Below are 25562 nucleotides of genomic sequence, written 5' to 3' on the forward strand. Positions count from 1 at the left end.
AGCTCTACATATTTTGTATGAAACCAGTAAAAAAAAATGAAGATACCATCATTGCTTTCAAAGTATAGAAAGCCAATAGTTGAAATGTAGTAAAAATTGTTTCCCCTACATATAACTTCGTAAGTGTAAAGAGCATGACAATTAGACTTCAGCTACGCACGACTCCTGTTGGTTAGAGAAGGGCTTCTCGCTCAGGTAAGGCTCAGGAAAACTGTCAACCGATGAACAGGTCTCTATTTGACTAAGATAGATTATGCTTGGATATGGCAGGTGGTGCTTCTGTTCTGTTTTGAGGAGGGCACGCAGAGCTGTTTATAGTACATAAACATTAATGTGGAAAATACACGTAGAAAGGTGAACATTAGTACAAGCTTTTTCCACAAAGTCCAGGAGAACCTTCTTCACTTCGTGGTTAAAAAAACAACAACAACAACAAAGCTTGTAATTCACATTAGGTTACAGTTTACATAATTACAAATCAAAGCCCATTATACAAGTTATGGAAGAATCTTTAGAAATACTAACTCTTTAACTAATAAAGGCCAGAGTTAAAACTGTTAAAATCATCATCATCGTCCCATGATCATCATCTTCACCACCATCAACATTATTTAAAAAACAAAAACACGGCCCTGGTCTGCTTTACACTCTGATTTACAAATTATTTCCTTACAACACAGCATGCCCCACAGCCTCGTTGAGTCTGGAATGTAGCCCCACGTCAGCCTTTCCACAGCAGCCCCTAAGATCACAAGAAGCTTTCTTTCAAAACAAAACAAAACAAAAGTTCCAGTTAGATGAAACTGTTTCTCAACTGAGCTCCTAAAACTGGATTTTCAGATATACAAGAGGACAGGAAACAGATTACTTGGTTTTTGTCTTTTTTTTTTTTTACATGTCCATACTGTGTTTCCAATGCAGCTACGATGTTTCCGCCCAGGATAAAGATAACAGGGTGGACAGAGCGGTTACCACCAGAACCAGCAGTGAGCTCAGACCACAGCCAGGAGCAGCAGCCATCGATTTTGTGGTTATGTGGCTGGAAGCACCAGCGAGGCCATCCTTTTCATAATCGCGCTGGAAGGGGGGGAAAATGTTTCCATCGTCATCTCCTGCACATAGCCTCTCCATCGCAGTGTATTCAACCTGCCCACCCCACTCCCATCTCAAAGACCCCCTCCCCAAAGCTGGCTCAAGATTACCACCGAGACTTGAACTCACCGACTCACAGTCTTACGAGAAGGAACAATGAACTTAAGCGAGACCCAGTCTTTTGGTTATATTGTCTGGCCATTACTTGCTGCTTACTCCTTCATCATAGATGATTAAAACCCACCTTTTTTGGGGGGGATTAGTAGAGCTTGGGTATCCCCTGCTCTTCTTTCTCTTTCCACAGATGTGCACCATGGAAGACCTCTCACTGGCCGAGAGGGTGTTCTCCTGTTCTCGTCCCACCAGGGGAGGAGGTCAGGAGCAACTACCTCAGAAAGCTTGTCCAGACAAAGGACACAGAGCTCATGTGGCAATGAGTCTGTCAGTCAGTCATTGTTCCCTGTATGTGTCACCAGATCCACAGCTGACTGTGTGAATAAAGACCCAGAAAGAGAAAGGGGGCTCTGTCCAGCTCTTCAAGGGGCAGTCTCACCCAGAAACCAGGCTGAAGGCTCCCCAGCTGCATGACTGGCCTGCCCCATGATGGACTTCTCTACTCCTTCACCACACTGGCTGAATCTCTACTCCTGGAAGTGCCGAGAGGGACAGTGCATGGCACAACTCACCATCTCACCAGCTGTGAACTGGGGAGCGGGCTGCACCCACCTCATCCACCTGTGGTTCGCGGGGGGCGTCAGAGCTGCTACAGAGAGGGCACTGGCAGTCAGCAGAGACTTCTGCTGCGCATGCTCTCAGTGCTGGGTGATTTTTACATGACTGTGCTCACAGAGCCCAAGTGGGCTTAGGGCCTGCTTGGCTCCTTGACGGAATTCCCCAGTTTCACATTTCTAACATCTGTGCACTGAATTCAAATTGCACCTTTCTCCAAAACCAAATAGATAGAGAGGGTGTTTTGCTTTCTTCTGCTCTTGAAACTTATTGCCTTTGAGCCTTGAATGACATCTTACCTTCCCTCAGGGCCTCAAAGCTATGTCTCTATAAAGACAGGAAACTTCCTCCCCCCCCAAAAAAATTAAAACATCACTTACGTCAGAAAGACAGAGGTGTGTACTGCCAGACATGTTGGATTTCAGCTTCTGTGCCTGCAGAGAGACAAGGGGGAAAAAAAGCTCATACACAACAGTGAAGAGTGATTACTGATGGTCATTAATCAGCGGTGCGAGGCTCTGCCAGCCAATAAATATGGGAGCTGTGACTGAGCTCCTCTGTAATTTACAGTATTCTAGTAGCCACCTAATAGAGAGATAACAGGTGAAGTCAATTTTAATAATATATTTTATTTAACCTACCATAGTGCCATCTCAACAGGTAATCAATATAAAAAATTAATGAGATACTTTCATATTCTTTTCTTCCTCCCTCCTCCCCCACCCCCATACAAAGTCTTCAGAATCTGGTGTTTGCCATGGCATGTCTCCATTCAGACCTGCTGCATCTTAAGGTTCAGTAGCAGCTACCTGTCACTCAGGCTCCAGTGGAGACACAGAGGGCAGGGCGAGGTTATGAAAGAAACAGTTCAAAAAGAGGGGACCCCATTTCTATGTCAGAATGCTAATTTTGAGGAAGCACCTCCTTCTGCTTACAAACGTGGCAGTACAAATCCCCACAGCTTGGTAATATAGACAGAGTCTCCGGGAAGCTTGTTTGTTTGTTCATGTGTGTATTCATTGCTCCAGGCAACACATAGTACCCGATGGAGCTCCTACTGTTTCCCAAATGTGGGCACACGGTGGGGAAAGAAAGGAGTGGTCCTTTGGCTCTGAGAGCTCCCTGCTAATGAGAAAACCATTCTTGGATGGTGAGCGGGTGGGGGAGGGGGAAGGGGGTAAGACGCAGAGCAAGACTCAGATTAGCACCCTCGAGGAGTCAGTCTAGCTAATTTAAAAACTGCTTCTGGGTGGTTGTGAGGGAGTTGAGCTATATGCTTCCTGAGCGGACCAACTCTCTGGGGCTTCTCTGTGCAAACGACCTGCCCAGTACAACACTCTTGTGTTGCACAATGTACAGCAGAGAAGTGACTGGTCCAGAGTCGCATGGCAACTGGCTCGCAGAGCCAGGATGTAACAAAAACCTCTGGTAGATGAACTCTTTCTGGCATCACAGTGTTTCTCCCTGTCTCGCCTGCAAATCCACACAAAGAACTCAATACTCCCATCACGCCGCTAGTCACGGCAGCCTTATGTTTCCAATAGAGAGAGAGAGCTCCCCTGCCCATAAAGTGAGCCCGGCAGGCATCACCCCTGAATCAAGGACTATCGGAGTGACTGGCTGGCTCAGAGTGCCTGGTGCTGGCAGGGTGCCTGCCTGCTGTGGTGCTCTGCAACTCGCTGAAGACATGCTAGGTTGAAATGATGGCATGCTCACCCAGAAGAGTAATTTATTGACCATAATGCCACTTGGAAGGCATCATAATCTTTACCTATATTTGCATATGCCAACTGTGAATATAAAATAGAAACCTTTAAGCAGGCTTTGAGAATAAGGTACTGAGAAGCATTCTGGGTTGTTCAAAGGTCACTAAATGTTACATATAAGAAGATCAGAGGGGAAATTGGGAGAAGAATCGAATTCACTTGACTTTCAATCTACATTAAGTACAAATCTGGCCCATTGCATTGTTACCTATAGAGAATAACATGTAGAAATTCACATGTTTTGCTCCTATTGGAGGTTGGAATTGAGCCCAGACATTCAAATAGTGCCTAAATATCTTACTCAGCTTACTCTTTTCCTAAGCCATAATGTACAAAAGACCAAACCTCCTGCTGAGGGTCTTTGTATAACTGGTATGTTCACCAAATTGCACACAGAAGGCAGCAGGCCCTCTGGACTGAGGACAACATGCCTTCAGCCCTCAAGTGGTTCATACGCCTATGGACACAGCTAAGCTGGACCTTGGTGTCCTGGACCATGGTAGTCTCTGTTATTGAAGGGTTATTGAAGTAGGCAGATCTCTCCCTGCATATTTTATATATTCAACCCAGAAGGCTTTGCTCATTGCTCATTGTTCATTACCAGTTATACTTCCCTCTACCACAGGAACCTGAGACAGCACTACAAGAACCTGGTCATAAAGGAGTGATTGCAACAGCTGCACTTGAAAAGGCCCCTGTCCTCCCAAACATTCTTACATAGCCTCGGGCTGTAGCTCTAGATCTCTGGCCCTTGTGAACCATTGAGCATCTGTCTCAGGCTTCATTCAGCATTTCTAAGTCTCCCAGCAGGTTGACACACCCAGATGTAAGCTGTGAACATGTGGCATGTACCCTCCTGCTGGGAATGGCCGAAGTCAACCAGTCATACAAGAAAAATGTATTTAGACCAGCTCCAAGTATATGACAGGCCTGTCAGTCACTGGTGTTACCAGAGCTCATGTGGCCTGAGGACTATCCTGGTGGATATTACTGAATAAGCTGCTCAGTCCAGTGACAGTGTGCAGCCAGACCCCTCTGATACTGAGTAAAAGCTCTCTTCCTGCTCACCACCTTCCCGACCTAGCACCCAGACAAGGTAGACAGTGCACACGCAAGCCTCTAAACACTGCTTCTAGAAAGAATTAAAGAAGCTTCCTCCAGAGAGCTCAGGGTCCCCAGAAGCCACTCACCATGAGTGCTGAGTAGAGGGATCAGAATAGCGCCCGGGTTCTCCCTAACCTATCAAAAGTCACTGTATTGTCTGTGATGCTAACTAGAAGAGGAGAAGGTGATATTATCAGCTATAGGAATGGCACATGACACATAATAAAGGGAGCAAAGGATTGCACACAGGTATAAGATCTTACTAAAACCTTCACCTGGTGAGATGCACACCATAGTGGGTCTGTGCCTAAACTGGAGGGCATCAACTCCAGGAAATAGCATCCTAAAAATGTGCAGGTGGAGGGGCAGAACTGGGTTTCTGAGCTGTGATGGCTAGTTACATGTTTAGTAGTTTGTGTGCCATGTGAACCCCAGAGACTACTGAAGGTCAGAAACCTACTTCTGCAGATGAAGAGTATTTAAGAAAGAGAATCTGGGTCTTAAAGCTAACTCTAGAAGCTGGAGAAACCTGTTATTTCCACATTTTAAAGGCATTTATCCCCAGTATTTTTGAAAATACTATCAAGCAATCACTGTCTTGCTAGTCAGGTGTGATAAGTAGAAATAGATAAAATTACAGGGTGTAACACCCCCACTCCCAACCCCTTCAATGACTGCAGAGTACTTACCTACTTTAAATGTTGTCTCATTTGCTGAAAACTAGGATGGTTCCAGGAAAATTAAAAGGAAAAAAAAAAACACTTCAACAACATCTGAGACTCTATGGGGAGTAAGGAAAATTAGCGATTGGAGGAGGAGCTTTCATTGCTGAGTTACAAACCAGGAAAGCCAACCCTGTGTCACAGACCTGTGAGCATTGGGTGTGAAGCCTTTTCCATGAACACTCGGTCCTGCTGATGACAGGACATGCAGGCTTCTGATACAGAGATTAGCAGGCTGTCTCTACCTGGACCTCAAACCTTACAGTTGGTTTTCTCAAAATGTGATATATGTTTTATTAAAGAGATTAAAAAAAACTACATTCACTGATCTAAGTCAACATGAATTAGGTGATTTAAGCAGCCAACACAAATACATAAAAATAGCGTGTTTAATTTCTTTTATGAAAGAGTCTTTCTTACAGTTGTGTAGTTCAGGAGAAGTTGCCTGAATCTGTGTTGGAGAAACATCACCTCCCACATAGGACTTTGAGATTTGTTTCTTGAGAATGGGAAAAGGCAAAGAAAGCATGCTTGAGGAGCTTATGCTCATGTCTGTCTTCCTACATTCTGAAAAACTAGCAAAATCTTCTTTGGGCTCTTCATAATGCCTTTTCCATCCAGCTAGCTGTTGCTTTCCTGTTATGAAGTTGTCACTGGTGGAAATCTGCAAGTCTAGGCACGTCACATAATAGAATTTCCAGGGCACTGTAATTGTGAGGCCAGACCTCACCAGTCCCTGCACCAGAGGGTTAATAAATGCATTAGACGCTGTTAACCTCTACTACCTGGAGTCAGTGGGGCCTTGCTGCCTTTTACCCCAGCAATTAGCATTTGGAAAACCAGTCTTGGTGCCAATGGCTTTCCTGTGCAGAACACACAGGCACACACATAATTTATGGCCACAGTCCGATCCCCACAGGATTTTTCCCACAGTAGGCTCTCTAGGGCCTTGGGGACCAGTCAGATTTGGAAGCAGCATGTTTGCTCTGCTTATGGAACTGGAGACTTAAAAGCACACCTGTGCAGAGCTTGGCCTGAGGACTCCATTTCTGTAGAAGCTGGTGTTTAATCTGGGGATTTTAGGCAGCTGTCGGCTAGCAGGAGCAAGGTGCTCAACCTTTCCATGCTTTCATGCTTTCCTCCATGCAGCAACAAAGCTGTTCTCTGCTCTACCCCCAGAAAATAAAATCAGAGGAAGCTGCCCAATCCAATAGCAACAGACTGTCCAGGCTGAGGCCAAATCGTCATAATTAATGATGCTCTGGTTCTTTTCTCCCTTGCTTTACTGATTAGAGAGATTTGCTATATTAGGAACCTGTTTGCTTAATGACAGAATACAAGCAATAAACAGAGAAATACAGAGACTGTAAAATGCAATCAACTCTGCTCTCCAGCACCCACTAACTACTAGGCTGCATCTATCATGCCTGTCAATACCAGTTTGTTAGCATATGAAACTTCTGTTACAGAAATTGAGGACTTTTGCTAGGGAAAACCACTGCATGAATTCTTTCCAAAAGAATCCAGATGAAAGCACCCAAAACTTGAAGAAGCCATTTCTCAATATAGATGTACATTGATGTAAGCAAGCACCTGTGGCTCACACCTGTTATCCTAGCTAGTCAAGAGGCTGAGATCTAAGGATTGCAGATTTTCAAGCTGAAAAGCCTAAGAGACACTTATCTCTAATTAACCACCAAAACCTGGAAGAGAAGCCATGGCTCAAGTGGTAGGGTGACAGCCTAGAGTGAAACAAGTAAGAAACAGCACATAGGCTCTGAGATCAAGCTCTAGTACCAGCAGTCACATACAAAAAGGTACATGAATCTGATGTTCTCCTGTAAGACAAAACACAGGAAGAAGTATGTGCCCTTAATCTAAAGGGTAACTTAGTAAAACAACTTGTTCACAACTTGCATTTTTCTTTTATATATATATATATAATATATAAGTATATAATAAAAATCATATATATATATGATTTTTATTGTAAACATACTGTATAGAGGGGTTACAGTTACATGAGTAAGGTAATGAGTACATTTCCTATCGAGCATTGTTACCTCCTCCTTTGTTTTTCCCCTACCATCCCATCTCTCCCCATCTCCCCAACTCCTCTCTCCCCTCAAGTTGTAAAGTTTGTTTTCAATATACTATCTTGTACATCTCATTGTTACAGTGGGTCAACCTGTATCCTTATTTCAGCATTTTGTTATTTCCCTTCCCTTCCCCAAATTAGAAAAATGTTTATACAAGCTGCAGGGCACCAGAATCAAATACAGTGAAAACAGGGGTTATACCATGGGGGAAGAACATACAAGAGAAAAAAAATCACATAGTACATTTTAAATACGTTAAAAACAATAGCAAGAAAGAAAAAAAACACTTGTGTCCCTATCTTGGGGTTCATTTCATTTAACATTGTCTTATATGGTCATATGTACACAGCTTTTGACCTTTTCTGCTTGTCCTTGACTTATACTAGTTATTGCAAATATGGGAAACCATGGGACCTATGTTTCTTTGGGTGTGGCTTACTTCACTTAATATAATTTTTCCCAAGTCTTTCCATTTCCTAACAAATGGGGCAATGTCATTCTTTCTGATGGAGGCATAGAATTCCATTGTATAAATATACCACATTTTCTTAATCCATTCATCTACCGAGGGGCATCTAGGTTGGTACCATATCTTAGCTATGGTAAATAATGCTGCAATGAACATAGTTGTGCTGGTAGCTTTAGTGTGGCCTTTTTTGTGAGCATTTGGGTAAATGTCCAAAAGTGGGATCGCTGGGTCATAGGGGAGCTCTATGTGGAGTCTTTTGAGGAACCTCCATACTGCTTTCCAAAGTACAATTTGCATTTTTCATAATCCATGTGAATCAAATCTGCCTTTCTAGTTTGTAAGTATTGCATGACAAATCTATTAGGTACTTGATAGGCCATGTCTCCAAATTAGTTTCTGCACATTAAAAGGAGGCAGACAGAAAGGAGCTGCCTGCAATAGACACTAAGTCACGGTGAGCTGCACAATGTTCTGGAGCCTTCTATACTTTGCACATTTTTGGATTTTGCTATTGACTTTTGGGAGAACCAGAGAGGTTTTATTGCTGATCTGGTTACAAGCAATTGGCCAGCCTACCCTAAAACCCCTGCCTCTGTCTATTTTGAAACTCACCTTCCTGGTGATTTGCTTTTCCTACAAACTTGGTAACAACTGTTTGCAGTCACTGGTCTGAATAATGTGCCGTAAAGTCAACTGTGTAAAACAAGTGAACACATAAATAAGACCTGCTCAGAGCCCCTGGGCCTCTGTGTTTGTCTTTTGTAACCTGTGTTCCGTCAGCAAGCTATGTTCTTTCAAGCTGAATTCTTCCAGGAGGAAATAAGTGGCTATGAGGGGAGACAGGATAATCTGGTAGCATCTTTCCAAGAAGGATCCTGAGGTAGCTTTTCTACCAATGAGCCAAGGACTGGCAGGTCTCCTCTACTTCCTCCTCCTCAAAACACGCTGACTGAATCTCGGGCAAAGGTTCTCATTCCTTTAAGCTCTAAGAAGGCCTTGTAAAGTTTCTTCACTCAGGGTGTTATAAAGAATCTCCACTTATTACAGGGTTCAGAAAGCCCTGGGGAAAACAAGTTTAGTCAGGTTGAGCAAGCCAAGCCTGGTCATTGGATGGGCTGGGTAAGGCTGCTGAGGCCTGGGATGGAGTTTTCTCACCAGCAGCAAGCGTGGTCTGGCTGTTTAGAAGAGGCCTCCATCAGTGCATGCATAGTAAACTGATTCAAGGCCAGACTGGGTTGTGGGGGGTCATCACCTTGAAGGAGACAGAGAAACACGCTCTGAAGCATAGAAGGTCATGGGTCGGGGCACCCCCAGAGCAGTCAGAGTTTAATTGTGTTATTTGCCTTGAGCTCATTGCTAAGCCTAAAGCAGAAACCCATAAGGTCTTTGCAGATGGAATCCTTTGTCCCTAGGTAGTGGACAGAGAAATTAAGTGTAAGGAAAATTTAAAAAAACATTTGCAAAAGGCTACATACAAATGAAATTCTAATTTAAAAATCTAAATTTCTTTCATTGACTGATTTCTTGATACATGACCAAAGTCGCCTTTTTGTAAAAGAAAGAAACTACTGATTAGAGTTCTCAGGCTTTTGTTTTGTATAAAGTAGGAATTATCGATGTGCCACTTTGGATTTCCTTAAAAAATAGGAGTGCAACTGCCCAATAAATAAGTGGGTGAAAGACTTAAAGAGAAACTTCTCTGAAGAAGAAAGAAGGAAGGCCAATAGACACATGAAGAAATGTTCAACATCCCTAGCCATAAAAGAAATGCAAATCAAAACAACATTGAGATATCACCTCACTCCAGTTAGAATGGCAAAAATCAAGGACTCTAACAACAACAGATGCTGGAGGGGATGTGGACAGAAAGGAACCTTACTTCATTGTTGGTGGGAATGTTAACTTGTTCAGCCACTTTGGAAAGCAGTACGGAGGTTCCTCAAAAGACTTCACATAGAACTCCCCTATGACCCAGAAATCCCACTTTTGGGCATTTACCCAAATGTTTACAAACAAGACCACACTAAAGCTACCAGCACAACTATGTTTATTGCAGCATTATTTACCATAGCTAAGATATGGAACCAACCCAGATGCCCCTCAGTAGATGAATGGATCAAGAAAATGTGGTATATATACACAATGGAATTCTATGCCTCCATCAGAAAGAATGACATTGCCCCATTTGTTAGGAAATGGAAAAACTTGGAAAAAATTATATTAAGTGAAGTAAGCCAGGCCCAAAGAAACATAGGTCCCATGGTTTCCCTTATTTGCAATATCTAGTATATGTATGAGTCAAGCGGAAAAGGTCAGATAATGTGATGTCAGGAAAATGAACCCTTAGATATGTATTTTAATGTTTTTTTCTTTCATGCATGTGTTTCTAATGCATTTATAAGATTATTTCTTTGTTGCTTTGTATGTCCCTCCCCCACAGTATAACCCCTGCTTTCACTATATTTGATGTCAGTATAACTTGTGGAGGAGATGGGGAAAAACAGTTGTTTAATGATACAGGTGGACCTGTTGCAACAATGAGAAGTACAAGTTGTCATGTCCAAAACGAGCTTTACAACGTCGGTGCGGGGCGGGGGGGGTTGGGGGGGAGGGGGGAGGCTGGGAAGGGATGTGAAGGGTAAGAAATGTATGCATTATCCTGCCCATGTAATTGTAACCCCTCTGTACAATATGTTCACAAATAAAATTAAAAAAAATAGGAGTGGCATTTATCTGATGCCCAGAGAGGAATCTCAGGGAATTCTTTTTGCATCTCCTTGAAGAATAAATTTTCTAGCCGGGTGCCAGTGGCTCACTCCTGTAATCTCAGCTACTCAAGAGGCTGAGATCTGAGGGTCGCCATTCAAAGCCAGCCCAGGCAGGAAAGTCTATGAGACTCTTATCTCCAAATAACCACCAGAAAACTGACAGTGGCTCTGTTGCTCAAGTGGTAGAGCGCTTGCCTTGAGCTGAAGAGCTGAGGGAAGCATCCAGGCCCAGAGTTCAAGCCCTGTGACTGGCAAAATAAAAATAAATAAATTTTCTCAGCCTTTTACAGTTATCTTGCCTCCAAGGAATGCAAAGATATTGTTTAAGTGAATGTGCTTTTTTTTTGAAGTCTTCAACTTAGTTTTAATTGAAATAATTATGCTTTTTTTGTGCTTTCCTGTCATGCACATACTGTGATGTCATCACAATACTAACACAATCATCACAGAAATGTCAGGTGCTGGTGGCTCATGTCTACAATCCTAGATACACAAGAGCTGAGATCTGAGGATCATGGTTTGAAACAAGCCCAGGAAAAAAAAGCCCATGAGATTTTTTTTTTTTTTTTTTTGGAGTCTGGCCATGGGGCCTGAACTCTGGGCCTGGGCACTGTCCCTCAGCTCTTCAACTCAAGGCTAGTGCTCTACCACCTGAGCCACAGTGCCACTTCCGGCTTTTTTCTTTTTGCTTATGTGGTGCTGAGGAATCGAACCCAGGGCCTTGGGCATGCAAGGCAAGCGCTCTACCACTGAGTCACCTTCCCAGCCGGCCCATGAGATTTTTATCTCCAATGAATCATCAAAAGTCAGAAGTAGAGCTGTGGTTCAATGCTACAGCCTTGAGTGAAAACACTATGGAAAAGTGCTCAGGCCCAGAGTACAAGCCCTAGTACTAGCACAAAAGAAGGAAGAGGAGGAGCAGGAGCAGGAAGAGAAGGAGGAGGAGCAGGAGCAGGAAGAGAAGGAGGAGGAGCAGGAGCAGGAAGAGAAGGAGGAGGAGCAGGAGCAGGAAGAGAAGGAGGAGGAGCAGGAGGAGGAGGCCAAGGAGGAAGAGGGACTAGAGGATAGACGAGACAAAGAGAAGTAGTAGGTTTTAGAACCAACATTCACAGCTTGGTAAGTTTGTGTTACCATTAGAGAACAAGTAGGAAGAACCAGGGATATCCCCAGGTTGGGGAGTCACAGGTTCCCAAGCAGTGGGTTTGCAGAATGGACAGCTTCTGCTATCATTTAGGATTTCCTCTTGGTATTGATTTGGTTGATACAGTAAGGTAAAACGAACATAGGTTAGGAAGGTTTTAGCCATGGCTTTCTAACCATTGCTATGATAGTAATGATCCCTATCCCAATGTGTAAACAATTGTGTGGTTGTGAGAATCAAGTGTGATCCTCTAGAAGGAAGTCTTTTTGAAATTCAAAGTTGTAAAGTTAGTTTTCAACATAGGGAGGAGTCGGGAGGGAAGGGTCAGTAGGGGAAACACAAAGGAGAGGGTAACAATGCTTGATAGGAAATGTTCTCATTACCTTACTCATGTAACTGTAATCCCTCTGCACAGTATCTTTACAGTAATTTTTTTTTAATTCAAAGTTGCCGTTGACAATGTCTTAGCCTAGTCTCTGGGCAGTCTTTTGTTGGGGCCAAGTAGGAAAAAATGCAAACTCTCAGGTTTAAATGGGGTGATGAACATTACATCAAAGAGAAGCAGTTCATGATATCCTTGGGTTTAGAAATGGATGTAGGGAAAGAGACAGTCCAGCAAGATATATCAACACTCCTCCATTAGCTAACCCATCCCTTGGGCCTCCCTGCCACTCAGTCTCCCTACACCGTAAATGGATGCCAAAGCCTTAACTTGTAATTTAACACTAATGGCAGGATGGTGTGTATGTGTGTGGGGGGTGTAGTCTGAGTCTGTGCAGTGTGGAGCTCAAGAAGGTGCTCCAGCTGCAATCGCTTTTCCTTCCCTAACTTCGCAGGGCCATCTTCAGTCTTTTTTTTTCTTCTTTTTCTTCCTTTCCCCATGTTTGAGCAAACCCACAAAACTGTGTGGGTTTTCATTTATAGCTAACTTGCTTGATGAGTAAAATATTCAGACAAGAAGCAATTATGAGCTGTAGTTTAGAAAATTATGCCCAATTAACAATAAGCTGATGCCAAACAATGTGTGAAAGATGTTTTGGTTTCGGGGTATGTGTATGTGAGTTTGTGTGTGTGTGTGTGTGCATGCACATGCATGCATGTGTATAGTTGTTCTGTAAACATTCAGCCACAATGGTCTAAAGGGAAAGGGAGGAGGGGGTTCCCAAATGAGACATTTGTTTTCCCAAAATGAGATGTTTTGGTTTCGGGGTATGTGTGTGTGTGTGTGTGTGTGTGTGTGCATGCACATGCATGCATGTGTATAGTTGTTCTGCAAACATTCAGCCACAATGGTCTAAAGGGAAAGGGAGGAGGGGTCCCCAAATGAGACATTTGTTTTCCCAAAATGTGCAGTTGGAAATGCAAATGTGCCAGAGCAACAGAAAAGATTCATTGTTGTCCCCGATGAAAAGTGCAGGAAGCCATATCATCAGACACTCATCCTCCTCACCATCAGATAATATTTATTAAGCCTCTCATTCTCCCGTGCATTTATGTGCAGCTGAGTGCGGCCTCGTAATGGCTGTGTGACTTATGGTGGTAACTAAGATTTGATAAAAAGAAAAAAAATCTCCACTGCCTGCAGACAAAACAGGCAGGAGCTTTTGTTCCCCCTTTGGTTTAAGGAAGGAACACTCTCCGTGTGTATAAAGCAAGGCAAAGGCATTTGTTTTTCATTTGTAGAATGTGCTTTTAGTGTACCCAAAGAAAGATATTCTAGAAAACATAGCAAAATTAAGTAGACTAACAGAGATGACGGTATGGTCATTACTATTACTGATACCTTGCACTGATAAGGGGTTCATCTGTCTTTTTTTTTTAACCAAATAGTTCCTTCTGAATGACTCTCACCTTTATACACATCAGGAATAGGGGTCCAGAGAGACTGACTGGCCAGGTCTCAGGCCAAGTGGAGTGGCCATGCTGAGATGAGACATGTTTAACCTCCTTGCCTTCAACCCCATGAACGACTGCCACACAGCAGACTTACACCCGTTAACCCACACAGTCCTCACCCCAGCCTCAGAAGCTGCTCTTGCTGTCCTGTATCCTGCTGATGGCTAAGCATGACAAAGCTCACTCAGGCAGACCAGAACCAATGAGTGGCCATTGACAATGGGGCCCAATGCACAAGAGAACCTCTGGAGCCTGACTCTAGACACGAGGAGCAATTCCTTCGAAAGCCACTCTTGTCAGGAGCCAAAGGTCTGGTCAGCTGGTGTCTGCTGTCCTGAGAGCAGGGAAGGTGAGCACTTTGCACCATAGACTCCCCAGTGATCTGCAGTGTCTACCATCTTGGTTTCTTTTCTAGGTATTTTTATCTGTGTTGTGGCCCTGCTAGGGTCTGACATATGACAAGCAAAGACTAATGAAGCTCTTGCTTGAATTTTACCCTACAAGAGAACCAGGGCCATTTTCCTTCACACATGTGAGTCCCAGGGTCCCAGCACAAGGCAGAGCTGATTATTCAGGGAAGGCACAGTTGGTTAGAAGTCCTAAGGATAAAAGGTCAATAGGGACTACGAGAAATTGGATTTATTTATAGTATGTGATCTAAGTGTGCTCAGAGGTATTCTCATAGGTTACCCAGAACAAGAGAGCATATTTATAGCCAAGATGGGACAGGCATTCTATTCCTTTTTTATTAAGCATGTTTATTACCAGCAATTGGGTTAAGCAATCATCTAACCGCTGAATTACTGGACTTTTTGATGGGCTAGCCTCACTGTCCTCTGGGCCACAGGTGCAGGTGGTCTAATAATTCCTTCTAGAATACACTGGAAAGGCCAGTTTTCCCATTGCCAACCCTGAAGGAAGTTATTCTTAGTTTTGTTGTGTTTTTTTTTGGAAAAATGATAAATAAAATGCTGCTAAGCAGAAGACTGAATAAATAGGTTATCATTAATAAACAGTTCAACCTAACTCCAGCTTCTGAAAGAGAACACATCTGTATGAAAAACCAAACTCATTTCCCAGAGCAATCTTGGGGTATAGGTTACCAAATGTACCCCCACAGCAAAGACTATGGACCTATCTCATGCTCAACAAAAACTACCAGGAAGATGAAACAGTGATAGAAAATACTTACTGTGCTACAGAACTTTAATTTACTTAATTATAACAAGCCTCCTAGGAAGTAATGTTTATCATCCCCATAAGACAGATGACAATCCAAGGATCAAAGAGATGAAAGGCTTTTCCTTCTTAGTTTTCAGGAAGATCTGAATTTCCCTGTAGCAAGATGCTTGGTCTTTCAGTATCTTCTTCTCCTAAGATAGCTGTTATGCACCATGGCTTAACTTCCTTAAAAATACAACTTTGAGGAGTGCTCATCTCACTGCTGGCCTGCTGTCTCCAGCATCTCTTTGTCCATCACTGGCACACTTCATGGTTGTATTTTGCTTGAGCTAAATTAGCACATTTGTTAAGGGTAAATGAATGGTAGTATTGCCTCCATTCTCCACAGGAACACAGAATCTGTAAACACAACTCTTTACCCCTGTTTACAACAATGTAGAGTAATGGGTTACATACTTGAACTGAACCCTAGAAAGAAAAAAAGCCTTACCACAGAGGACTTCCTCTAGTGGGTACCATTTCCATGAACCAGACCAAGTTCTGAGCTACAGCTAGTCTGGCCGCGGGTCTGAATTCTCATGGGTGCCCCATGAGACACGCCTAACCAGGACCAGCTCTCTTATTGACCTCACTTGTCAGATAATATACCCTTCACAAAATTCACAAACATAAGAACAAAAACTGTCATCCCAATTGACAACACAAGATTGTGTCTTATCTTCCATACGGTATGCTAACATTTTTATTACTCATAATGAGAGCACATGACCAAATTACAATGTAATATTCTCCAGTTTGTTACTCATTTCAGAAAATGGCAGAGAATGAGCTATTTGGAGGCATTAATAAGACTGTATTAGAGTTGGGAGCTAGAATTGACGTGGTATGATCAAGGGTCTCTCTGTGAAAAGAAACCCACTCTTGAGAGGACCGATTCTCTGCCTGTTCCCTTGATGCTCTTCTAGCCTAGCTGGTCCTCACCCTGCACTCAGCAAACAGGTTTATTCTATTTGTAGGGCATTATATAAAAGAGTCAAAAAAAAGAGAAAATTGTAACTCAAGAGCTACTCTACTGTGTGGACTTAATTTGGAGAGCTATCTGGCTATATTGTAGCTGAGAAGAATAGATCCCAGAACCTGCCTCAGTTAAAAAGGGGACATCTGGGTTCATTAAAGGAGTGCAATAGATTTTGATAAAAAGCTATTTTTCTAAGTCATTAAATTGGTTTTTTTAACTTTCTATTCTCCTTCATTTGGACAATTATTAAACTATAACACAGAATCACACAATTGCTAAAACTGTAATCTGAAATTTTTACAGGCAGCTATAAAATGCTGTATTATTAACTATACCAAGGATGCTCGAGCACATTACAACTTTTTAAATGAATTATAAAGCCCTTACTGCTGATAAAATAATCCTAAATTATAGTATTATGCATCCTCACAATATGTTGAGCCGAAGTTTGTTACAAGGCAAACATGCCAATCACAAAGAAATCATTACTTGAATTAAGTTTGGATAAGCCCCACAATCTAGTAACAGCTGCTTTAGAGAGGCAGCCTAGCACCTGACAGTGGCAGCCTGGCTGAGGCAGCTTGTCTTCCACGGCAGGTGTCTTTTCTCATGTCCCTTTCCCCCACAGAACTAACCAGGAGTCAGGGCCTTCTAGTTTATAAAGACAGCACAAGTGCTGCTTGGTAGGACTGCAAGGATTAAGGGAAGGATGATGATAACAGCAATTCTTCCTCTTGTCTTCCCATAAGTATATATGCAACCTGCATATATACCCATGACAAAGCTTGGTCTCCAAGATTCATTTTCTATTTTCCTCCTCCTCCTCCTCCTTTTTTCTTATTCTTTTGGTATCAGTTACACTCTTTGAGTGTAAGCATACGATTGAAAATGCATTTTGGTATGGGAGTCTTAATAGACTAATACCCCGTTTTAAGCTCTGAATTCAAGCAGTCTCTTGGCTGAAGGGCTTGAAAATGCTTCATAAGCAGTTATTTCAAAAAAAAATCAAAACAAACCAAAACCCCATCAACATTACGACTCTTTCCTCCCAGGGCCTGAGTGGGAGGATTCTGGGATTCAGCTTTTCCTCTGAGATCATCTGCTGGCAACTGCAACTGGGAAGATTGAATCCAAGGAGGCCACTGGCGGCCTCCATGCTGGGCATAGCTGTGGTCACAGCACAGGCCCACAGGCCACCCGGAAAAGAACCCTCATGGCTCATTTCTCACAAGGTGGAGAAATAAATTCCCTGTGAGCAGAACATTATGCAAAGGAAGTGGTGGCCAAGATTGCAAATTTCCTTTCTTCCTTCCTTCCTTCCTTTCCTTCCTTCCTTCCTTCCTTCCTTCCTTCCTTCCTTCCTTCCTTCCTTCCTTCCTTCCTCCCTTGCTTTCCCTCCCTCCCTCCTTCTCCCTCCCCCCATCTTTCTTTCTTGTCGGTTTTGGGGCTTGAACTCTGGGTGCGGTCCCTCAGCTCTTCAGCTCAAGGCTAGCACTCTACCACTTGAACCACAACACCACTTCACTTCTGGTTTTCTGGTAGTTAATTGGAGATAACAGTCTCACAGGCTTTCCTGCCCAGGCTGGCTTTTAACTGCAGTGCTCATATCTCAGTCTGCTGAGTAGCTAGGATTACAGGTGTGAGCCACCAGCACCCAGCTGCAAATTTTCCCCCTCCTCTTCCTCCTCCTCCTCCTTTTTGTTGGCTGTAGGGCTTGAACTCTGGGCCTGGGCACTGTCTCTGAGCTCTTTTGCTCAAGGCTAGCATTTTACCACGTGAGCCACAACACTACTTCCTGATTTCTGGTGATTTATTGGAGATAAGAGTTTCATGGACTTTCCTGCCTGGGCTGGCTTTGAACCACAATCCTCAGATCTCAGCCTCCTGAGTAGCTAGGATTACAGGCATGAGCCATCAGCCCAGCTCTTTTTGTTGTTGTTGATCGGCACTGTCCCTCAGCTCTTCAGCTCAAGGCTAGCACTCTACCACTTGAGCCACAGTGCCACTTCCAGCTTTTTCTGCTTATGTGGTGCTGAGGAATCGAACACATGCAAGGCAAGCACTCTACCACTGATCCACCTTCTCAGCCCCCTGCAAATTTTCTTAATGATACAAAAACAATAGCGAGGGCTGGAAGACACCATTTCTGCTGAAATTACACAGAAATGCTGGGAATCTCACAAAGACCCTAACGAAGCAATACTGCCATCAATACCACAAAGCCCTCCCCCAGACTACTGTCTTAACCAATGGCTCCACAAAGTATTCATGTAGCCACGGTCACCTGCACTGAACGCAGATGTTAAGGGCTCACCGCTGACGTGTGTGGGGCTGGCCGTAGGAGCCCCCGTAGTCCCGTCCCACTTGGAGCTCCCCTACCCCTCAGTCCAGATGTGAGGAATCCCACTGCTGTCTGCTACCGGCTTTCTCCACCCTGTGTTCCTTGTAGGGTATCCTTGGATACTAAGGATTCTTGCAGGGCACTTCCTGGAGTGCTAGAGGGATACAAACATCCCCCAGAAGGAGGTGACAGTGTGAACCCCAGAAGCCCATGGACTTCTTATACCTGATATCACCTACAGTGTCATCCACAGATACCGCTCAGACAGGAGAGTGCTGCCTTGGGAAAAGGGATAATGTCCTAGGGCAGGTCTTTAGTGTCAGGGTCTGAGTGTTTGTATGTCTTCCCCAGTTCCTCTGTTGACACCGTATTGCCCACTGTGGAAACATTAGGAGGGAGGGTTTCTGGGAGGTGATTAGATTGAGGACATCCTGAGGGCCTCCAGATGGGTCTGTTCCCTGCTGCTGAGTTCTTCCCTTCCTCCATGGGAGCTATCGCAAGAAGTCAGCCTCCTAACACCAGAAACTCTCTCTACCCATGTCTTGGAAGTGGCGCTGTAGCTCAAGTGGTAGAGCACTCACCTTGAGCTGAAGAGCTGAGGGACAGCGCCCAGGCCCAGAGTTCAAGCCCCAAGACCGACCAAAAAAAAAAAAAAAGAATCCCATGTCTTGATCTTAGGTTTCCCAGCCTCTAGAACCAAGAATACATTTTGGTGATTTGAGACTCACATTTTATTATGAACTGAGATGGTTCTTGGAACTACAGTGCCCTTGCATTGTTTTTGCCTGCAATACTCAGGGAAGATTTAGTCCAATGTACCAGTCAGTTCTGACCTCTCCCAGTGCTCCTATCCACACAAAGAGAAGCTGAGGGAAAGGACACGGAAAAGGGTCTTGGAGGCATCTTCCCTTTATGTGCTGATTCTGAGCCAGGGCAATTGTGTCTCCCATTAGGGATCTGGCAATGTTTGCAGACATTTTAAACTGTCACAAAGGGGGAAAAGGGCTACTAGCATCTAGAGACTAGAGACCACAGATATTGTTAAAGAGCCCACAGTCCTCAGGGCCGCCACTCTCACCCCTGTCATAGCAAACAATTATCCTGACTAAAATTCCAACAGTGCCAGCACTACCTAAGCCCAACCCAGAGGAACTGACTTAACTCATAGCACGCGGTCACTAAACAATCTCATTGAAATTGCCAAGCACATCCTTCAGCAAAGAGTGTCAGGAGAAGCAAGTGGTTTTGAATAGAGAAGTTTTTGTCACAAGGTTTTTTTGTTTTGTTGTTTTTTGTTGTTTTTTTTTGGGGGGGGTCCCGTCATGGGGCCTGAACTCTGGGCCTGGGCGCTGTCCCTCAGCCCTTCAGCTCAAGGCTAACACTCTACCACTTGAGCCACAGCGCCACTTCTGGCTTTTTTCTTTTTGCTTATGTGGTGCTGAGGAATGGAACCCAGGGCCTCATGCATGCAAGGCAAGCGCTCTACCACACAAGATTTTATCGTTTGCTTGAACTCGAGAACTCACACTCTGGCTTTGCTTTTTTTGTTCAAGGCTGGCACTACTAATACTTAAGCCACAACTCCACTTCTGGCTTTTTGCTGGTTAACTGGAAACTAGAGTCTCATGGTCTTTTCTGTCCAACCTGGCTTCAAGCTGTGATCCTCAGTTCTCATCCCCTGAATAGCTAAGGATTACAGGCATGAGCTGCCAGCCCTTGGTTTCTCATTTTTTCTTAGCTGGTACACACCAATATCATGAATTCCTCTGGGCAACAGGACGCATAAATGATGTGTGACTTTAGCTGGCCCCCATAATGACTAATCTGTTACCAAAGGTGGGGCAAAGTGGCCAGGGATCTTCAGTGCTAGCACCCCCTGAACTCATTTATGAACTATAGAGACTTGCCCAGTCCTTGCATGCCTTGCTTGCAAGAATATAATTGAGCCTCATAACACTCCAGAAGGCTCTTTGGCCATCATCTATTACTATCCTTACCATACAGATGAGGAAACTGAGATACAGAGAGTAATTTGCTCAGTTTCATGCTTAATAAGTGATGTGAGCCCATGCTCAAAATGCCAGCTCCAGCTTCCTTACGAGAACTTTCACATGTTTCTCCAGGATCAAAATTATGTTTTAAAACAATCAACTCTGTTAGATGTTGGTAGCTTATGCCTATAATCCTAGTTTCTCAGGCGGCTGAGATATGAACATTGCAGTTTGAAGCAAGCCCAGGTAGGAAAGTCCATCAGAGTCTTTAGCTCCAACTAACAATCAGAAAAAGCTAGACGTGGAACTGTGGCTCAAGTGGTGAAGCTCTATCTTTGAGCAAAAATAGCTTAGGGACAGTGACCAGACCCTGAACTCAAACTCCAGTACTGGCACAAAGACAAACAAAAACCCCCAATCAACTCTGATAAAAGTATTATGGTATAATAAAAGAATATTACTGGCTTTGTTCCTGTTCCTGAGAATATCCTGGAATATCTTGAGTGACAGTGCTTTTGTTCATGATGAGCCTATTGGCTCATATCTGTCCAGTGGAATGGAAGGTACTGGAAGGACTCAGGATGGGGGTGGTCACAGAGATTGGACTTGGACCCCCAATTGAGGGGGAGCCCTGAGAATGGTGTATAGTCACATGATTGCTGATTTAGTTATTATGTTGGCAATAAAGCAGCCTCAATAAAACCTTGGGAATGGAGACTGGTGGAGCTTCTAAGGTGGTAAACATGTGACAAAACAATGAAAAGCACAGATCTTGTGGAAGGAAGATATAGAAGGGTTCTAATGAAGGACCTTCCAGTCTTTGTTATGTGCATTTAGTTGGTTCTGCTTTTATCCTTTATAAGCAAGTTGTCATTACATCAATTTCTTGAGTTCTGGGAGTCATTCTAGTGAACTGACCAGAAGGGCTCCTGAAAATACTTGAGATCTGTAACCAAGTGATCAGAACTGCAGGTGGCCTGAGAGGCCTCAGGACTTAGCAGGCATGTGAGATGAAGGCAGCCTGGCTGGGGAATCATGTTCGTAACCTGTGGTCTGACACTAGCACGGAGCAGTTAGCATTGGAATTGAGTTGTACTGCAGTTGCAAGCAGTTGGAGCCAGAATAGACATCATTACTTTTCTTTATGCTAGTTTATGAACCAATCTGACACTTCAGTCTGCCAGATGTTCAACAAGAATTCAGGGGACTGATTTCATCTATAGCGATGTATAATGTTATCCAGAAACAAAGTGTTTAAAAGTGCTCTCTGATTTAGGTAATACAGTACAGGCATTTAAAGCATATGGAGAAGGAATGTTGTTTTGCTTTTTCCTGTCTGAATCAAACATCTCAGGTCTCAGGTCTCTTGTCTTAAAAATACAAGAATAAGAGTATTGAACTCCTGGGGCTATTATAGTCTTACTCACAGAAAATGCTGTTTCCACATTACTTTATTAATACAAAACCATAGAAGGCAGAAGTGATGAAAGTTATTGAAGCAAACTGTTCTGGGATCTCTTTTAGGATTAGGTTGTTCATAGTATTTCTCAAAGTGGGGCTTGGGGACTACTAGATTTTAGGTGGCATATAAACACAACATTTTATTGTGTAAATTTTATTTTATTTTTGTGCTGGTACTAGGGCTTGAACTAAGGGCCTGGGCTCTGTTCCTGAGCCTCTTTGTGTTCAAGGCTAGTGTTCTACCACTTGAGCCACAGCACCACTTCCAGCTTTTTTCTGAGTAGTTTATTGGAGACAAGAATCTCATGGACTCTTCTGCTTGCACTGGCTTCAAACCATGATCCTCAGATCTCAGCTTCCTGAGTACCTAGGATTACAGGTGTGAGCCACCAGTGCCTAACTTTCTTTTTCTCAAGGCTGGTGCTCTATCCCTTGAGCCACAGCTCTACTTCTGGCTCTTTGGTGATTAATTAGAGATAAGAGTGTGAGGGACTTTCCTTCCTGGCTGGCTTTGTACTGTAATCTTTAGATCTCAGCCTCCTGAGTAGCTAGGATTACAGGCATGAGCTTGACTTTTATAGAGTATAGCACTTTGAGCCAATGACTTCCACGCTGTTCACAACTTCAGATGAGTTTTTATAAGTAAGATTTTGAAGATGAGTATCAAGTATATACTAGGATCAGTGGAAGGTTGGTCCTAGGAAGACAAGAAATACCTGGGCTTTATACCTAAGAGGCAGAGTTGGTTCCCAAACACCATCTTTTCTTCAATAAGAGCATTTCCTATGAACAAGTATGTCACCTGCTTCTAATGTCAGCACTGCTTTGAGAAGCAGCAAGGCCCCTGGCAGACAGGCCCACACTGGTACCCAAACTAGATGGGATTAGACTTGTGTAGCAGCTCCAAAAAGCTGACTGTCAGGAAGAGGCTCCCAAGAGATGCCTTCTGGGAACAGAGAGATGGAATGTGAAGCAGTTCTAATCCCTCAGGACCTAGCCCTTTCTTCACTGCCTTTCTTTTCCCTTCCTTCCAGATCTGTGTCCAAAAACTATGCACCCCTCCTTCTGCAGGACTTCCTACAATGACATCTAACAGCTGGCAAACTAACATTCGGTTCATAGCCTTCTTTAAAATTAAGAAAACAAAACTCAGGGAGCGTCTTTCCTCCTCTGTTGTCTTGGGAACGGCTGTTCCAGGCTCCTTTGTAGTGGCATCTGTGCAAGATGAGACTGCAGCCCCTCTCCAAGGGCCAGGGGTCGGACCCTTTGTGTACTTGTCCTGTTCTTTAATCCACATAGGAACTCAAACTATGAGTGGTGGTTTACAGCAGAGCGAGGATTAAAATATGCTCCAAGTTACAGAATGACAGGGAGTGAACCAGGATACTCACTCAGGCCCAACTCAGTCCATAGCTCTGCCTCTTCCCAACAAATGAATGTCTATGCTGCCCAGCACAGGCTAAAAACAAGGCCAGTTCTACTTTTCTAGGAGGAGTAGAGGAAACACCTCAGGGTTTGAACTTCCACCTCTTGCCAGGGATGGAAATAAACTCCTTCCCCTCACATCCCCAAGGTAGCTCTCCCATAAGGCACTAGTGCAACCCTCCCTCCACCCCCACCCCACACACCCACACCCTGGCCTCCCTCACACAAGTGCCTCTTCTCCAATGGAAGATTAACGGGACGCCAAAGCACCCCATTGCTCTGCAAGCATAAATTGCAAGAAAAACATTTAGAATATTGATTAAGTGCTTCATGCTCGAAGATTTAAATTTACCTCCTGTATTTCCAGGATTAGCTGACATAATGGGGTCAGTCTGCCGGCACAAATGATTTACAGAACACCCATTGGCAGCTTTCCTTTGAAAATGCAACACTTAGAATTTTCCCTTGGCCACAGCCTACAAAGTCTTGAGTAGTTAGCGAGTCTGGATAATCACCTTCTCGCTACCTTTAGACTCTGGGGATTGGGATCCCAAGAAGAGTTTTAAAATCATCTCTGGAGTGGTCAGTCCTATGTGGAAGACACAGACATTATTTGGGTGCCATGAGGTAGTGTGTGGTTGGGAGTGAGGCCATCTAAATCTAGGCCATTTTCAATATTCTAAAACAAAGTATAGAGGTGTTTTGAGGGACTGTGTCTTCCTGCCACTCCTCCTGTCCACTGGCAAACTCTGGTTTGCATCTGTCAATGGCCTTGCCTCTAGTGTAAGCTTGACTCTCTTCTGCTATGAGGAGGAAAGAGTGGAGGTTTTGCTGGGAGGCCAGGAGGTATGGACCTAGGGTCACCTCTGATGAATGCTTCAGGTTCTCTACACCCACCTCTCCCAACCCACAGGGTCCCTGCTATGAGCTCTTTAGGGCCCAGGTGGTCTGACCAACAGAGACAATGATGTGTTTGCCCACAGGTGAGGGCAGGAGAGTTGACTTCCACATTGCTAATGTGGGCAGAAAGCATTCCTCCATGCAGACCCTGTGCATATCTCTGTTACAACTGAGCAGGAGGCTCTGCTGGTTCCGTTCTAGGATGCTGCTTCCAAGGTCCCTCGAGGAAGAGATCTAAATCTGGTATTGTCGCCTGCTGTCCCTCCATGTCTTTCCCCCACAAGCTCTACACACACACACACACACACACACACACACACACACAAGCCTGGCTTAAGCGGTTCACTAGTACTCTATCAAGTGCCTCTTGACATTCTATAGCCATCCTATGAGCCCTGGTCCTGCATGGATGCCCTGTGGGACCTGTACATAACCTTCAAGGGAAAAGAGGTGGAGGCCTCTCAGGGCTTTGAAGCCTAGTTCCAAGACTCCAGAGCCCAGCTTGCAGTTACAGTTCACTCTACAGTTAGCTTTCTGGAACTCTAGGTCCTGAGGATACAATCCATGCTTGATGGTTAATATTTACAAAAAGAAAAAAGCCCACATCTGTACTGAACACAGACAGATTCTTTCTTGTCATTATTCCTTGGACAATCCAGTATAATAGCTGGCTATAGAACATTTACATTGCTTTTGGTATTTTAAGTCATTTATAAATGATTTAAGGACTACAGGAGGATGTGCATGGTTTGTATGCAAATATTGTGCCATCTTATACAAAGAACCTGAAATCCACGGATTTCAGTATTCTTGGGAGTTCCTGGAACCAATTGCTGCAGACATCCTGGGACAGACAAATGTATACTGTAAACATGGAAGGCAGAGGTGCTCAAATACCACATTAAGAGGTCTCCATCTTAAGCCACCAAAGCAAAGCAGTGTTCAGGCATGCAAAATAGACGTTCTCAACACTGGCTTACATCTCTGGAGATATTTATTTTAAATAAGTCACAAGTACAGTGCATTTGGTTTCAATATCCTGAGCTTTTCCAGTTACGAGGCCACTCAAGTGTATAGATGATGAAGTAATTGGTAGAATTATTAAGGTTTCTTTGTGTGTGTGTGTGTGTGTGTGAGAGAGGAAGAGAGAGAGAGAGAGACTACTTTGTACAAGTCAAAGGAGTATGCCAACAATAGCACAGCTCTCGTCACGCTTGTTACTAAATGACTGCCAATTAATTCTGACATGGGACCTTGGCGGGTTACCCCAAACCCTGCATTTTATCACCTCAGGGGGTTAGCATTTGGACATTTCCATGACATTTTATGCTAATCAATCATCTTTCTTTTTTAAAAGCAGAGTGTTTCACAGGAGCCACAAGGAACCCCATGATGGCTAGAGACCCAGAACCACCCATTCCCTGAGCAGATTGGCCGTGGCTTTGCTGATAATGCCAC

At 43.8% G+C, this 25562-nt stretch overlaps 1 protein-coding gene across 1 annotated transcript in view; it reads right to left on the reverse strand.

Annotated features, from left to right (window-relative positions):
* Positions 1 to 880: 880 nt before the first annotated feature.
* Gfra1 (GDNF family receptor alpha 1) overlaps positions 881 to 25562 on the reverse strand; it is a 196679-nt gene continuing 171997 nt past the window's right edge. The window contains exons 10-11 of the mRNA XM_013017873.1: positions 2202 to 2255; positions 881 to 1077 (exon numbers count right to left, since the gene is read on the reverse strand). Of these exons, the coding sequence (XP_012873327.1) occupies positions 922 to 1077; positions 2202 to 2255 (210 nt within the window). The 3' untranslated portion in view covers positions 881 to 921. The remainder of the gene's footprint in view (positions 1078 to 2201; positions 2256 to 25562) is intronic.

Source organism: Dipodomys ordii, unplaced genomic scaffold, assembly GCF_000151885.1.
Source record: "Dipodomys ordii isolate 6190 unplaced genomic scaffold, Dord_2.0 Scaffold36, whole genome shotgun sequence".
Taxonomy (NCBI): domain Eukaryota; kingdom Metazoa; phylum Chordata; class Mammalia; order Rodentia; family Heteromyidae; genus Dipodomys; species Dipodomys ordii.